At 40.6% G+C, this 15,291-nt stretch overlaps 4 protein-coding genes across 4 annotated transcripts; all 4 read left to right on the forward strand.

Moving 5' to 3' along the window:
• The first annotated feature begins 3,913 nt into the window (after positions 1-3,913).
• On the forward strand, positions 3,914-6,458 carry LOC136414720 (NADH dehydrogenase [ubiquinone] flavoprotein 1, mitochondrial-like). The gene is made up of 7 exons (XM_066398891.1): positions 3,914-4,064; positions 4,270-4,491; positions 4,547-4,839; positions 4,944-5,174; positions 5,237-5,469; positions 5,525-5,697; positions 6,043-6,458. Exons 1-7 carry the CDS (start codon positions 4,022-4,024, stop codon positions 6,273-6,275), a joined length of 1,428 nt encoding a protein of 475 aa, XP_066254988.1. The 5' UTR covers positions 3,914-4,021; the 3' UTR covers positions 6,276-6,458.
• A 498-nt stretch (positions 6,459-6,956) lies between these two features.
• Sulf1 (Extracellular sulfatase Sulf1) lies at positions 6,957-11,049 on the forward strand. The gene is made up of 9 exons (XM_066399022.1): positions 6,957-7,243; positions 8,001-8,384; positions 8,440-8,591; positions 8,641-8,810; positions 8,862-9,347; positions 9,886-10,085; positions 10,135-10,325; positions 10,387-10,738; positions 10,794-11,049. Exons 2-9 carry the CDS (start codon positions 8,003-8,005, stop codon positions 10,961-10,963), a joined length of 2,103 nt encoding a protein of 700 aa, XP_066255119.1. The 5' UTR covers positions 6,957-7,243; positions 8,001-8,002; the 3' UTR covers positions 10,964-11,049.
• Positions 11,050-11,206: 157 nt separating this feature from the next.
• On the forward strand, positions 11,207-13,143 carry Rh6 (Rhodopsin 6). Its single transcript, XM_066399023.1, has 7 exons — positions 11,207-11,266; positions 11,320-11,393; positions 11,449-11,603; positions 12,022-12,380; positions 12,430-12,577; positions 12,631-12,908; positions 12,959-13,143. Exons 2-7 carry the CDS (start codon positions 11,330-11,332, stop codon positions 13,086-13,088), a joined length of 1,134 nt encoding a protein of 377 aa, XP_066255120.1. The 5' UTR covers positions 11,207-11,266; positions 11,320-11,329; the 3' UTR covers positions 13,089-13,143.
• A 508-nt stretch (positions 13,144-13,651) lies between these two features.
• On the forward strand, positions 13,652-15,179 carry LOC136414946 (uncharacterized). Its single transcript, XM_066399255.1, has 5 exons — positions 13,652-13,954; positions 14,179-14,327; positions 14,378-14,538; positions 14,589-14,758; positions 14,814-15,179. Exons 1-5 carry the CDS (start codon positions 13,898-13,900, stop codon positions 15,009-15,011), a joined length of 735 nt encoding a protein of 244 aa, XP_066255352.1. The 5' UTR covers positions 13,652-13,897; the 3' UTR covers positions 15,012-15,179.
• Positions 15,180-15,291: the final 112 nt, after the last annotated feature.

The raw sequence follows: 15,291 nt of genomic DNA on the forward strand, positions 1-15,291 counted from the left end.
GAGAGAGAATTTGGCAGTGCCATGAGAGGAATGTGATCATGCCTTCGATTACTAGGTGGATTTTTTGGTACTGCTAGAAGGTTTAAGCATTTGGATGATATGAGTATCGCTTTGCTACTAAGTCAGTGCTAGTACTAGTGGTACCTACGAGTAGTACCCATACTAAACTGCAAATTCAATGTTCATTGTTAAGAGTTAAATCGAGAAGATTTCAGGCATTGGATGGTACCGCTCTTGAGTACCACCTAGTTCAATGCTCATTGTTACATACTCATGACTCCATGATGGTCCTTATTGTTAGAGTGGTGCCGCCTTAAGAATTAAAAGTTTTTCGATCAATTAACAAACCTGCTTATTTATGTGCTTCAGAAGATTGAAGAATTTGGATGGTGCCACTCTTAGAAGTGCCACTTTGGTGGATCCAACGGAACCACATGGTTCAATATTCATGATTTCTATATTGCGACTTGTTGATGAATTAACAGTATTAGGGCCCTATGGGAAAGCGGTAATGTATTTTCAATGTGGTACCATCTTAAGAATTTAAAGTTTTTGGTTCAATTAAGCATTTTAAAGATATCTGCGATTTAAAACATCTAATGTGGTTATCTCTAAAAAGCGATTATTGCCGGCGTGGTACCACATCTAGTAACTCCCCCTTGATACAAAATTTTGGGCAGTACCACCCAAGGTACTGATGGTACCACCTACTAGAAAACCCACGTTTTCCATATTATGCATGTGTTTTCCGACCTTGATAGGCAACATTACGGTGCCCCCTGAAAGTGGTACCTCATTGTCGGTGTGGGATTATTCTGAGAATCTTTTTTCCTTGCAAATAAAGCAACAAAAAGTCTCTGCAAAATGTACCACCCTTAGGTATCACCCTACGGTACTATTTAATTCGAGAACCATAATTTATGTATTTTGTGCCGTTTCGATTTTTAATCTTTGAGGTCGTTCATTTAACCAGCTTTTGTGCGAATTAAAGTGTCCCTTGTCAGGTTTTCTTGATAATCAACAATTGCCGTGGTGATACCGCACCTAGTTGGTACTCCAAGTAGTTAATTACTGACTGAACTCTCCGCTAATTTCTTCCAAAGAAAGCACACGTTTATTAGCATTCAGACTCTGTTCCAAGACCAATAAAACGCGAACAGCCAAGATTCTTTCGATGCCCCGGTACCATCATCTGCTAGGTCATTGGTTTACATTCGCCAATTCCGCACAGCGATCGAGAGAGAGACTTACGGGCCTCGACGCAAACGCGACAAGGACGGAAAGCGGGTTGACGAACTCTTGGTCTGTCTAACTGTAATACGTTGCATAAGAGATCTTCCCGTTAGTAAGCGATACAACTTTCATTCAAGGCCCGCGTACTGTTGTTTGCAATTTGAACTCGATTTCAAGAAGAAATGGCCGAGGTGACATGCCAGTACGGGTACCTCTGGTACTATCTTTATCTAGCTTGTAGCTGCGCGCGTAGGCGTCCTGCTACCTCTTACATGGAAAACTTCGGAGCATTGTAGTCGCAAGCTCTGAGGATAGGAGGCGCAGACGCGAAACTTGAGCCACTACCCTCTCGGAAGGATTGGGGTGTATGCGTGTTCGTTCACGCAACAAAAGGGAGAGCCTGTAAGGGTCGATGCAGCTCTTCGTTTAACACGATTTTCAAAATTTCGTAATATTTAGTAGGAATAAGGTATTTTATCGAAATTTCCACATTTCGGTCATCAAATCAACGCCGTGTAGATATATTTTCCCCCTGAAATTGCATTCACAGACATAATATACGTACAGCGCTACCGACGGGAGAAACTTCACGAATCAGTCCAATTCTCCACTTAATAAGACTTTCAAAATTTCTTAAAATTTATTAGGAATGAGGCATTTTCTCGTAGTTCACCTTATTTGGTCATTATGTCAATGCTATATAGATGTGTTTGCATCCTGAAATTTCATCAACGACCCCATAACTACAGAGCTACAGAAGGGAGAGACTTCAAGAATCCGAGCAACTTTCAGTTTAATCAAATTCTCAAAATCTCATAATATTTGTTAGGAATAAGGTGTTTTCTCGAAATTTCTAAGATTTGGTCATCAATTCAACGCTGTGTAGATATGTTTTCCCCCTGAAATTTTATCCTCGGACCCATATCTACAGCGCTACAGAAGGGAGAAAATTCAAGAATCAGAGCCACTCTCCGTTTAATCAGATTCTCAAAATCTCGTAATATTTATTAGGAATGAGGTGTTTTCTCGAAATTTCTAAGATTTGGTTATCAACTCAAAGCTGTGTAGATGTGTTTTCCCCCTGAAATTTTATCCCCGGACCCATATCTACAGCGCTACAGAAGGGAGAGACTTCAAAAAAACAGTCCAACTTTCTATTTAATCAAATTTTCGAAATCTCAAAATTTTCGTTACAAATGAGATATTTCTTCGAGGTTTACATAGTCTAGTACTCAGAATAAGCCCGTACAGATGTGTCTTCACCCCGAAATTTGATCCAGATAGTGCCATTTATAGCGCTACAGACCGGAAAGACTTCAAGAAACACAGTAGAACAGACTTGCAAAATATCAATTCCTCCTTATCGTAAAACACCACAGGAGGTATTAGGCCCTCAAACTCAAATGGAACCAAACTGGTTTGTCTTGTGGATGTGAGGGGGAGGGGAGGGGGCACTGGTCGCCTTTTGGAGTAGGTACCTAACTGTTAATGCCAGAAAACGCTCGTTTTCTGCGTTTACCTTCGTTCGAAATAAATAAAGTTATACATGATAAATACCGCTGGGTTACTCGCGTTCGTTGTCCCACTCACCTGAACTGCAACCGGCCAAGAAAAAGTGTATTCGCTAGAATTGGACGCAAACACGCACGGCAATGAACTTTACCGATTCTATTAGATCGAATTAGACGAGTTCGTGAAGTACTGTTTCTGGGTTACGTAAAGAGAGTTCAGGGTCCCACTACCCATCTAATTAAATAACTTCAATCATCACATTCTACAGAATCAACAAGAACCCCATTGCTTCCATTCACCCCACTGTCGGATTCGCTCCTCAAAATACCCTGGGCAACCCATGCAGTACCATCAGCCAATACCTTTCCACCTCCTTAGTGATCTCCTGCAGCATGTCCAGTTCCTCAATGTTAGCATCACCTCAGACGAATCTCTCCAAGATGTTGAAGATCTATGGCACCCCTGTTGAATCCTCGTGAATAACCTTCCCTGCAAAAAGGGCACCAGCTGCCGGATCCGTGCTTGTAAACCCCCTTAATCGAGCTACATATAGCCTTGTGTCGGTCGGTGCGTTTATCCATGACAATTAGAGCCCCACTGCCGAAACTTGGGTGTTCTGGAATCATGACGTTATAGTCGACTAAGGCCCTTCCGCCACGTAGCCAACAAATTATCCCATCTTTTTTACACTCCCCTCGCATGCAGCAATCAGCTCTCTCAAGCTCATTTTCTCCTCATCAGCATAGCTTAGTGTCGGAATTAAAAAAATTCCTTAAAATTTCTTATTATTTGTTAATTAATGTGGGTGAAAGGTACCTATTTGATTTATTCTTGACAATATGGTGAAAGTATAGATGTTGTTTGCATGTATTGAAGAGAATTGGGGTAAAATTGTTCAGAAATTTGAATTTTAAGAACTGGTTTAAATCGTCTAATATCATATATTTCTATGAAGTGCTTAAAGTTAATGTTTATCCTTATTTAGCAACAAATCTAAATAAAAACATTTTTGAGATTAAGATAATGGTAGAGTTCTTGTGTTTAAAACTAATAAATAATTGTAGCTACAATCCGTCCATAAAATTCAGCGTCTGTCCTTGTTTTTCACATGCATCTAATGAAGAGAGGTTTATCTAGAATTACTGTTTCCATCTGATATGTGTTTTAATTGACGTTGTCAATGCCATTGTGCAAGGAATCACAACATGGCGGTGTTTTCATTTTTCTTCTAAAAAATCTAATTTTTAAAAGAAGTTTTATCTAAATTTTGGCCCCAATGGCAAACAGAATAATATCCAAAGCATGTTTTGCTAAAAATGGTAAGTATAGGCTATCAACAAGTAACCTCATTAATCATTGACACTGCGTTTTGCAGCTGCAAATTAGGTTTGTAAATTACATAATTGATAAGTTCAATTAAAGCATATTTCATTCTAAAAATGACCAACCTACTGCGTTCACCATTAATTTATCCCTAAATTGCCTTGCTATACATACGCATTACATGATATGTTTTGTTCCAAGTTTCTCCCACAACAGTCCTCAGCCTTCGGTCCTTATCATCAGGGCCACCCCCAGGCACCCCACCTCCTCAAACCAGGACCAAATTTGGCCCTCTGGCCGACGAAGACAGAGTTTTTACTAATCTATATGGGGCACATGACTGGCGGCTCAAAGGGGCCATAAAACGGGGCGATTGGTACAAGACTAAGGAAATTCTCCTAAAGGGTGCTGATTGGATTATCAGTATGCTACTATTTACTTTAACTTTGAAACAAGACTGTAAAAAGCAACATTGCAGATGAGGTTAAAACCTCAGGTCTTAGAGGTCGAGGTGGCGCTGGGTTTCCTACTGGTATGAAATGGTCATTTATGAACAGACCTGGGGATGGTAGGCCAAAATATTTGGTGGTAAATGCTGATGAAGGAGAACCAGGGACTTGTAAAGATAGAGATATCATGAGGCATGATCCACATAAACTTGTGGAGGGTTGTTTGATTGCTGGGAGAGCCATAGGAGCCAAGGCTGCTTATATTTATATTAGAGGAGAATTTTATAATGAGGCTTCCAATATGCAGGTGGCTATTGCAGAGGTAAATTCAGGTTTTTGGGCAGACTTGAAGAAGAAAATCTTAATAATATAAAACTAGGAATAATTAGTTGGTATATTCCCTTGAAATTTTATGTCTTTCTGCAGGCCTACCAAGCAGGCTTTCTCGGCAAAAATGCTTGCGGTTCCGGTTATGATTTTGATGTTTTTATGCATCGTGGTGCTGGAGCTTACATTTGCGGTGAAGAAACGGCACTTATCGAGTCAATTGAAGGCAAGCAAGGGAAACCCCGACTAAAGCCACCATTCCCTGCAGATGTGGGTGTTTTTGGTTGCCCAACTACGGTTAATAATGTTGAAACTATCGCTGTATCACCAGTGAGTGTCTGAACAATAGTTATGACTGTATTAACATAAAAATTTCATCAGCAAAATTTTAGACTATTTGTCGGAGGAGTGGAGCCTGGTTTGCATCTTTCGGTCGAACTAGGAATTCAGGGACTAAATTATTCAACATTTCTGGGCATGTGAACAGACCTTGCACTGTTGAAGAGGAAATGAGTATTCCTTTGAAGGAGCTCATTGAAGTTCATGCAGGGGGCATTCAAGGGGGCTGGGATAATTTGCTGGCAATAATCCCTGGAGGCTCCTCAACTCCTTTGATTCCTAAAAAGTATGTTAATTGTCAAATAATTGAACTTGTGCAGGTTTATATTTGAGTTTTGCAGAGTTTGCGAAGATGTCCTCATGGATTTTGATGGCCTGGTGGCGGCCCAAACCAGCTTAGGCACTGCTGCTATTATTGTGATGAATAAACAAACTGATATAGTTAAAGCAATTGCTCGACTTCTTATGTTTTACAAGCATGAATCCTGCGGACAGTGCACTCCCTGCAGAGAGGGTAAACAGGGTTTTGAAGAAATCGAAAAATACCTTTTCTATAACCATGTAAAAAAAAACTTTTGTCATACGTTACTCTAACCAAAAAGAGGCTACAACGTTAACTTGCGTTTTTATAGATACAGTTTGGCAGGGATGTGTGAATGCAGCAAGCTATTGATGAGTATTGTTGGAAGTATTATAAAGATTTAAATTTGACATGGTCGTAGGAAAAATATAGTGTTTTACTCATCAAAAATCATTTTCTATTATGCAAGAACATTAATACAAACTGTTCATTCATTGAGAGAAATTACCATTTTCGTCGCTTATTAAACAATGTCCTATTTAACAAGTGGAATTTCAGGTGTCCATTGGATGAACAAAATAATCCACCGATTCGTGGATGGTAATGGAAAACCTGAGGAAATCGACATGTTATGGGAAATCAGCAAACAGGTGGAAGGACACTCTATCTGCGCCTTGGCCGATGGCGCAGCATGGCCCATACAGGGCCTAATCAGACATTTCAGGCCCGAACTCGAGGAGCGGATGCGGGAATTTAACGAATCTAGACAGCAGCGGCGCGCATCAGTTTAAATCACGAATGAGCGAGGACGCCACATTGTATATATCGTGAAAACATATACAGGATCTTGTTTTATTATTTTGCCTGTGAAGAGCCAATGAGGGTAAACACAAAGACCTTATACATGTTTGTAATTTAATGGTATTTTTGCCGCTGACAAGCGGCAAATTGCATCTGTTACGGAATAAAAAGTTCTCAAAGAAATGTTTGCTTGTTAAAACAAATGATTTTGACCTGTAGACATAGACTGAAGAACTTTCTCAAGGAACTCAACATATTTTTGAACTTCGAACTTCCTTTTTATCTGGCAGCATTGTTCCTTGTCATCGGTGGGTTCGTAATGTTCGATAATATATATAAGGCTTACAAGACTTAAAAAATAGTAATGCCACAATCTATTAGTCATGCTTTTAGTGGTCCCCATATAAATCAAAAATTTTGTGATTAAATTAACCTCAATGAATGATTTATTGAAGAAAATCTCATAATGTACGGAGTGTTCTATATGAAAAAAAAGCGCAGTATTAACGTCTCAAACATATAGCTATAAATCATCAATTTTCCGGACAATATGGCGAACTCTTTTTATCCTCACGTCAGCATTATGAACTACTTTCGGAGATGCTCAATACTACGAGCTTAACTATCAGATTTACGATCTAAAGCCAACATCCTCCATCGACCCAGCACGCGAACTTTCCACTCCCAGCGAATCGACCTTGCTTCTGTGAGCAATTTCGCCAAACGCGGTAACAATAGCAGCAATAAAGCCGAGAGAGGGAACAATAAAGCAATTTCCAAAGTGTGAAATCATTCGAGTGCTGCTGCTTCTCGTACCGGTGCATCATTAAAGGACCAGACCCATTCGATAGTCAGAACTGGTCCACGCAGTATAACAACTACCCACCGATGGTTGTGATGGTGCCGGTTGTTTAGGTCTTAAACCTCAACGGTTTCTGATAAAATTCCTAGAAGACAGGTGAGTGTTAATCGGTAGAGTGACTAATGTAGTTCGAACTTAAATAGGAAGTAGATTTTAGGGGGATTTATTTAGTTCGCCAGGGGAATTTGTACTCACAACGTAGCTGCTCTAAGGTATGTACAATGTAAATTTACATGTTTTTAAATGTGAAAGCAAGTGACTCTGCCAGGGGGCCCATTACCATAATTCATTCATTGGTGCATCTGTTCGGAGTCTATGCCGTCTGATAAAACCTGTTTTAATGCGCAAATTTATGTTACCTTAATTCATTCTACTCGTATTGGCTAACTGGCTAATGCGTACAACTACATCGGATTAAAATTATATACACCGAGGAGCAGCTAAAGTGATGCATATTGGTTCTGAGAAGCTCGTAAGATCAATAAATTCTTTCGCATCAGTTTAATCATTTTCTGTCCGTTTACATCCGGCAATTAATTTTTCTGTGTCGACACATTTATGGTTTATTTGTTATAGGGGGCAATAAATTTCAACAAACTTGGCTATTCATAATAGTCGCCAGAAAACGCACCTTTATTGCTTAACAGATACAGCAAGTCAGCCACAAAAGAGATCAATGTTAACGCCTTTTATCTTCGTTAGAAACCCACAAAGCTCAAATTAAATTATCAATTGCCGGACTGCTGTAGTGGGCCTCAGTTGAGATTTATTAGCCACTTAAACTATCGTGTGTTTCCTGCTCTAATCTCACTCAACTCAGCCCGCTAAAACTAATGATTTGTGTTTCCCTCAGACATGTCTAAATCCCTCATCAGAAGACTGACCCTCCCCTTCCTCCTCTTTGCCCTCTTCAAGCAAGCATGCTGTGATACTCTTAAGGGTAAGCAGAAACCCAATATCATCCTCTTCCTCACCGACGACCAAGATATCGAACTGGGCTCCCTGAACTTCATGCCTAAAACTCTGAAGAACGTTCGAGAGCATGGAGTGGAATTCCGGCACGCCTATGTGACGACCCCTATGTGCTGCCCCTCGCGAAGCTCTCTCCTTACTGGCATGTATGTGCACAACCATGAGGTCTATACCAACAAGGACAACTGTTCAAGCCCTCAATGGCAGGCTACCCATGAAACCAAAAGTTTCGCCACTTATCTGTCCAACGCTGGCTATAGAACTGGTATAAACGCGTTTTAGAGCTATTGTGAACATTTATTCATTATTTGGATAAAAAGGCTACTTCGGCAAGTACCTGAACAAGTACAACGGCACCTACATCCCTCCAGGCTGGCGGGAGTGGGGAGGATTGATAATGAACTCTAAATACTACAACTATTCAAGGAACATGAATGGACAGACTATAAAACACGGATTTGAGTACGAAAAGGTATGAGTCATGACCCTTCAGGTGCGTGTGCTAAAGCTGTATTTAGTAGGACTATTACACGGACGTCATAGCCAGAGATGCAGTCAATTTCATCAGGAACTCCAAGAAACAATTCCCGAACAAACCCATTATGCTCGTGATGGCCTTTCCAGCCCCTCATGGGCCTGAAGATTCCGCTCCGCAATACTCCAATTTGTATTTCAACGTCACCACTCACCAGTAAGTATATCTGCTTACCTTTTGAAGTTTTTTACCGCCTAAGATCATCAGCACGCCCTCTTACAATTACGCTCCCAATCCGGATAAACAATGGATCCTCCAAGTCACTGGAGAAATGCAGTCAATCCACAAAGACTTCACCAATCTCCTCATGACCAAGCGGTTGCAAACTCTCCAATCAGTGGACGATGCGGTGGAGGTGGTGATCAAGGAGCTCAAAGAGGTGGGAGAATTGGAAGATTCCTTCGTGGTCTACACTAGTGATCATGGGTACCACTTGGGGCAGTTTGGTCTGGTGAAGGGTAAAAGCTTTCCCTTTGAGTTCGATGTAAGGGTGCCTTTCCTCATGCGTGGGCCTGGAATAGAGGCTAGGGCTACCTTGAACGAGATAGTGCTTAACATCGATTTGGCCCCTACGTTTTTGGATTTGGCAGGAGTGAAGGTACCCCCGCAAATGGATGGGAAGTCAATATTGCCTCTGGTCTTTAAAGGAGGTAGGAAGAAAATTAGGTGGAAGGACACGTTTTTGATAGAGAGGTAAATATAGACTATAATTGTAAATGGAATAATTTATCTTTTTATTTTGTCAACATATCAATTTTTATCTGAAGCCTTAAATAAAAGACCAAACTTCTTGCACTTTGAAAACATCGCATCGAAAAATCTTTGTTTTTTCTTTTTTTAAATTTTGTCTGTTCAATCACTCATTTGCCACCACTGTACGTATCAACCTATGAGTTAAAGGTAACGTTAATTCCTGCCTGGTATATAACCGTCCTTTTCTAGTACACGCTCTTAAATGATGGCCGAACTAATTACGTACGTGTTTATGATGACTATGTGATGAGGAGTAGATAGCGCCGAATATAATTTTATGACGTTTGTTCAGTGGTAGTATATCAAAGTTTTAATGGTAAACAACGAATTTATTTTTATTAAAGGCATGAGAATTATTGATGCCGATTGGAGATACGAATTTACCATTTCATAAGAAATGTAATCCTTGAGTCTCCTTGAAGAAAGAAGAAGTTTCTCCTAACTTTTTTACTTATCAGAGAAACATTTCTCATTTTAGCTCCGGTCGTCGAGAAACTCCTCATCTTCAATCCAAACTCCACGAGACCAATTTGCTTCAGTACTCAGTACCTCAGAATTCCAGTGATATGAACAACGACCTCATGACCCACCATTTACGACGCAAAAGGAAGGACGAGGACGTGAGTGAGGAGATCCTAAAGAGCAAACCTGAAGCTTACCTTCGAACGAATGCGATTGGTAATTTTTGGTGGATAATTGTTCGGCAACGATTAAGTTTTAAATGCAGGAACGAAGCAATTTAATGGAAGAAATAGCAGATGTGTATTGGGCTGCAAGAACGGCCAGAAAACCTGCAAGACACATGGAAGATGGCGAAAGTTCAGGTGCAAAGAGGAGAGTAAGGCGGTCACACCTCATGCAAAGGAAGAGAAGAAATGTTTTTGTTTTACTTCTCATGGGACCGTCTTCAAGACTGTGGTAATAAGGGAATCTCGTTTTGGTTTTTATAGGAGTTTTAATTGTAATGTTTCTTCGTCAGCGAACTGGTGGTAATTTGCCGGCCAAAGGGAGATTGAGTAAGTGCCACTGTGACAACGAAAATGAAGACAAACACTCTATCGAGGAGCGCCAGGAGCAGACTCAGGAGGAAAAGGCCAAACTGCGGAAGATGAAGAAACGAGAGGATATTTGCCATCACGAGAGAATGACTTGTTTCGAACACACCAACGATCATTGGCGCACTGAACCCAAATGGGGCGGGGGTCCCTTCTGCTTCTGCATGAATGCCAACAACAACACCTACTCGTGTTTGAGGACTATAAATGCCAGTCATGATTTCTTGTATTGCGAATTTACCACTGGAATAACTACATTTTATAATCTGAAAATAGGTAATGTTGGCGCTTTATTTTCCCTGAATTCTTAGCGAAATTTTCTCTAAAATAGATCCATTCGAATTGAAAAATCGCTACCAATACCTCCCAGCCAACGAGAAGACTTATCTGCGAAACCTGCTGAAAAGTATGGTGTCCTGCAAGGGCAGCAGTTGCGCTACTCAGTTGGACGCGACGTTACGACTCAATGGAGAGTCATCATCAGTCACCTTAAAATCATAGTCAGTTGTGTGTATCTTATAATTTATTAAATTATTATTATTTGTTGTTTATGTGTCTATCTTAATTTAATAAAAAAATCGTCAAGATTTCACTTTCATTGCTGAGACCATGAACTTCAAGTCTGTAAGAAAACTAATAGGTTTAAAGCATATGAGAAACCTTAGAAGACAAGTCAAAGAGGATTTTCTTAATTTAATAATGAGGAAATATAAGACGTTTCTCTTGAGAGCGGTCTCGAGTCGCAGCCCTAATGCCGTCTTCAAATGTGAACTAGTTTAGTGATAGTGGATTTAATATCTCCTGGTAAGTGACTACTTCGGTGATTTCTGTTCAAATTAAGTTGTGATTGAATGTAGAGGTACCACTATGTCTGTGATGGGAGAGCCAAGCTTTGCCACTTGGGCTGCTCAACGCGCCTCTGGCTATGGTGGTAAGATCTTGTAAATTAATTGAACTACACATTTAGGACAAGGAAAACGTTTCAGGCAACATTACTGTCGTGGACAAAGTGCCACCTGATATGCTCCACATGGTGGACGCCTACTGGTTCCAGTACCCCCCATTGAACCCTCTGTGGCACGGCATTCTAGGGTTCATGATCGGCGTTTTGGGCTTCATCTCGGTTATAGGAAATGGCATGGTTAGTTTTAGAGATGAGATAATTCGCTTCATCAATCATCGAAAAATCAGTCGATACCAAGCTCGAAAAAATTAAGAATAAAAACTACATTTTCTTTGTTTAAATTCTCATTTGACACCACTGGTCGTATCGATCGATGTATCAAGACAACGCTAGCTACTCGTAGTATATAACCATTCTATTCTAATACACGTTTTTAAACAAAAACAGAACATCTAACGTAAGCGAGGATTGCATCCAGGACCTGGTTTACATGATCTTAACACAGTGGTAGCAAGTGAGGGTTTTTGCAGAAATTTTTCCTCTACAAACTCATGTTTAATCTTGAAAAAGCAGATACGAATTTGCAATTGAAGTATTTATTTTCTCAGTTTTTCCCATTCGGCCTTTTGCATTCACATTTCTTCATAATATCTAGGTGGTCTACATCTTCACCAGTACCAAAGCCCTCCGCACCCCCTCCAACCTCCTAGTTATCAACTTGGCATTTTCCGACTTCCTCATGATGTTCACCATGTCACCGCCCATGGTCATTAATTGCTACTACGAAACCTGGGTCTTGGGGCCCTTCTTCTGCGAGCTATACGGTATGTTCGGCTCATTGTTCGGATGTGCCAGCATCTGGACAATGACCTTCATAGCTCTGGACCGTTACAATGTCATCGTAAAAGGGCTGAGCGCCACCCCTTTGACTAAAAAAACCTCTATGCTCCGGATTTTACTCATTTGGGCCATGAGTGTTGGGTGGACTATTGCACCATTGTTTGGATGGAATAGGTATTGCAGTGTTGCTTGTATTAAAATGAATGATTGATTGATTTATCAGGTATGTTCCTGAGGGAAACATGACTGCCTGTGGCACCGATTATCTCACCAAAGACCTCCTCAGCAAAAGCTATATTATAGTCTATTCGGTGTTTGTGTATTTCATGCCGCTGCTGCTGATTATCTATTCTTATTTCTTCATAGTGCAGGTTTGTCGCTATACATGTTTAATGAAGCTGTTGCTCTAAATCTCTTCTCTAAGGCCGTGGCGGCTCATGAGAAGTCAATGCGTGAGCAAGCCAAGAAAATGAACGTCGCCTCCTTGAGATCATCCGAAGCAGCACAAACGAGCGCCGAATGCAAACTGGCCAAAATCGCCCTCATGACCATCTCGCTGTGGTTTATGGCCTGGACTCCTTATCTGGTCACCAACTATTCCGGCATTTTCGGCAACAGCAAGATCACCCCCCTGGCCACTATTTGGTGCTCGTTGTTTGCTAAGGCCAATGCAGTTTACAACCCGATTGTCTATGGAATTAGGTGTGTTCTGCATTAAGGTTTTTTTTTTTAAGTTAAAGTTTGGTTTTCAGCCATCCCAAATACCGACAAGTGCTGCAGAAGAAGTTCCCATCGTTGGCGTGCGCCGCAGAACCGCCTGATGATGCCACTTCGCAGGCTTCAGGAGTGACAAATGTGGCAGAAGAGAAACCGGCAGCTTAAGTGGATATATATGTGAATAATATTGTTCTTTTTTAAATAAACCCTGCAGTTAAAATAGTGTTTCATTTCGAATTTTAATTTTCATTCAATTTCAAGAGCTTATAACAAATTAACCAAACTCTTGACAGTATAGCGAATAAGATTTTCTTAATACATTTTTTCACGCCAGAATGTAGAGGTATTCACGTTCTGATGATGAGATCTCAAAGGTTTCAGGGGTTTGAATAATATTCTTTGTTTTAATAAACTTTGTAGTCAAAATAGTGTTTTATTTCGAATTTTAATCCATTGATTTTAAGAACTCATAACAGCTTTACCAATTTTCTTGACAATATGGCGAATAAGATTTCGTACTGGAAATTTTTTCAATCCCAGGGTGTAAAGATATTTTTTAGGCTATTTTCTAAAACAAAAATTAGCCTGCAGACAAAATACTACCATACCATGTAACTGTTACATAACGCAGATCTTCAAATTTAACTACCGTGGGCAATTATATATACCCCGTTTCAACTGAACACGCATATTAGCCTGAAACCACAAGAACAGACCGCCATATGCGACGTAGTACCATCGCGTCCACTCCCACCTAAAATACAAGCGACAAATTTGCGGTTCTTCCAAGTTCACGATCAACAACGAGAATTCTTTAGCGCGGGCATTGCCGACCTGTTGGACTAATTTCCTGTTTGAATATCGGTTGTCCGCTTGGTCTTCAGCTTTGTCATCGACATAACCGCCTTCAGTTTCGTCTTCTTCTCGGTTTGAATAGCGTATCTTAGGCGACTTAGCGAGCAGTTAAATCGGACATGAGCAGAAAACCGTGGAGTTTATTCAAGTGCGAAAATGTGCAGCTGTACTTTAGGGTGAGTGCTTTGTTGAGTTAACGGGAAGTAAGTTAATTGGGAACAATTAGCTATGTAAAGAAAATCCCACACTTTATTATATTTCCTACAAGGCGCGAAAAGTACAGTTACACAAAAGGTCAACGTTCAGTCAACGTACTAGTACTGTTTTGAGGAAAATGGGTCACGTCCTTATTCATGATTTTTGTATTTCCAAGACATATCAAATTTAATGTAATTTCTAGTTGTGCATATTCTTGGGCGGACTAGTGGTTCCCACCTTCGCCAAACTCCCAACAACATGTAAAGGAGGAGGGGGTCTCAAGTACCTATGGGGAGACGCCCTGCTGGACGACCCCAATTGCATGGGTCCTTCCAATCACCCATACCCCACGTAAGTAAAATGCATTATCTCGTGCAAATTTTCCCTGACTTGAATAATAGGCAAGCTATAGAAAAGTCCTTCAAATCCAGTAGCCAATTCACGGGCAGCTTTCGCACTGGGAGATCTCAGAAACCTACCATAGACCCATTTCTAACCAGAAGCGCTTTACTTGCAGCATTTGAGGAAAATCGAGGCGAGAGCCATTTAACCGCAAGAAGAGGTAAATTTAAATTATTTCTTTAGGGGAGTTAACAGAGAAAATAATTGCAGGCAGAGCCCCCACAATGACTTCTTCAAGCACCTGTGGGGGTATGCCTCCAAGATTATGCAAAACTCGCTACAACACTACCGCTCCCATGTATGGGGTGTCTCTGACATCCGGCCAACCTGTGACCATAGTGCAGAAATTCCCGGATTTGCTACAACAAGTTGTTTTCGAGGTAAATAACTTTGCCATTGGCAAGATATTGCAATTATTATCGAATATGTAAATAGGTTTGTGAGAGTTCGGAATGTGACCTGGTGCGAGGTGAATGCACCCAAACATACGTCCCGTACCTCTTCCTAGTGATTCCCCTAGGACCGGTCACGTTGACAGGGCAAGACTACGTGTTAGTTGAAAGTGGCTGCGTTTGCAGACCCAAATATCCCACTACAGGCCAGGCGCAAACCGCGACGATACCGAAGTTGTAAATATTAATAAGCTCGGAAAACGTATGATGTGTGGCTGAGGCTATTTGTATAATTTATTATATTTATTTATTATGTATTTATTAGCACCTGCAAAGACTTTGTTTTCAGATTGACTTAACGCGTGTGTGATTAGCCATATAATTGATCTAAAGTACCTATATAAAGTAATTTAAAAAATATATTATGTGGTTTTATTGCTACTATACGCAAGCGAAATTAGTGGACTGAAGCCTGCTCTGCAATTCAGTCGAGTAAAGATTGACTTGATAAATAACCATTT

The sequence above is a fragment of the Euwallacea similis genome, chromosome 18 (assembly GCF_039881205.1).
Source record: "Euwallacea similis isolate ESF13 chromosome 18, ESF131.1, whole genome shotgun sequence".
Lineage (NCBI taxonomy): Eukaryota > Metazoa > Arthropoda > Insecta > Coleoptera > Curculionidae > Euwallacea > Euwallacea similis.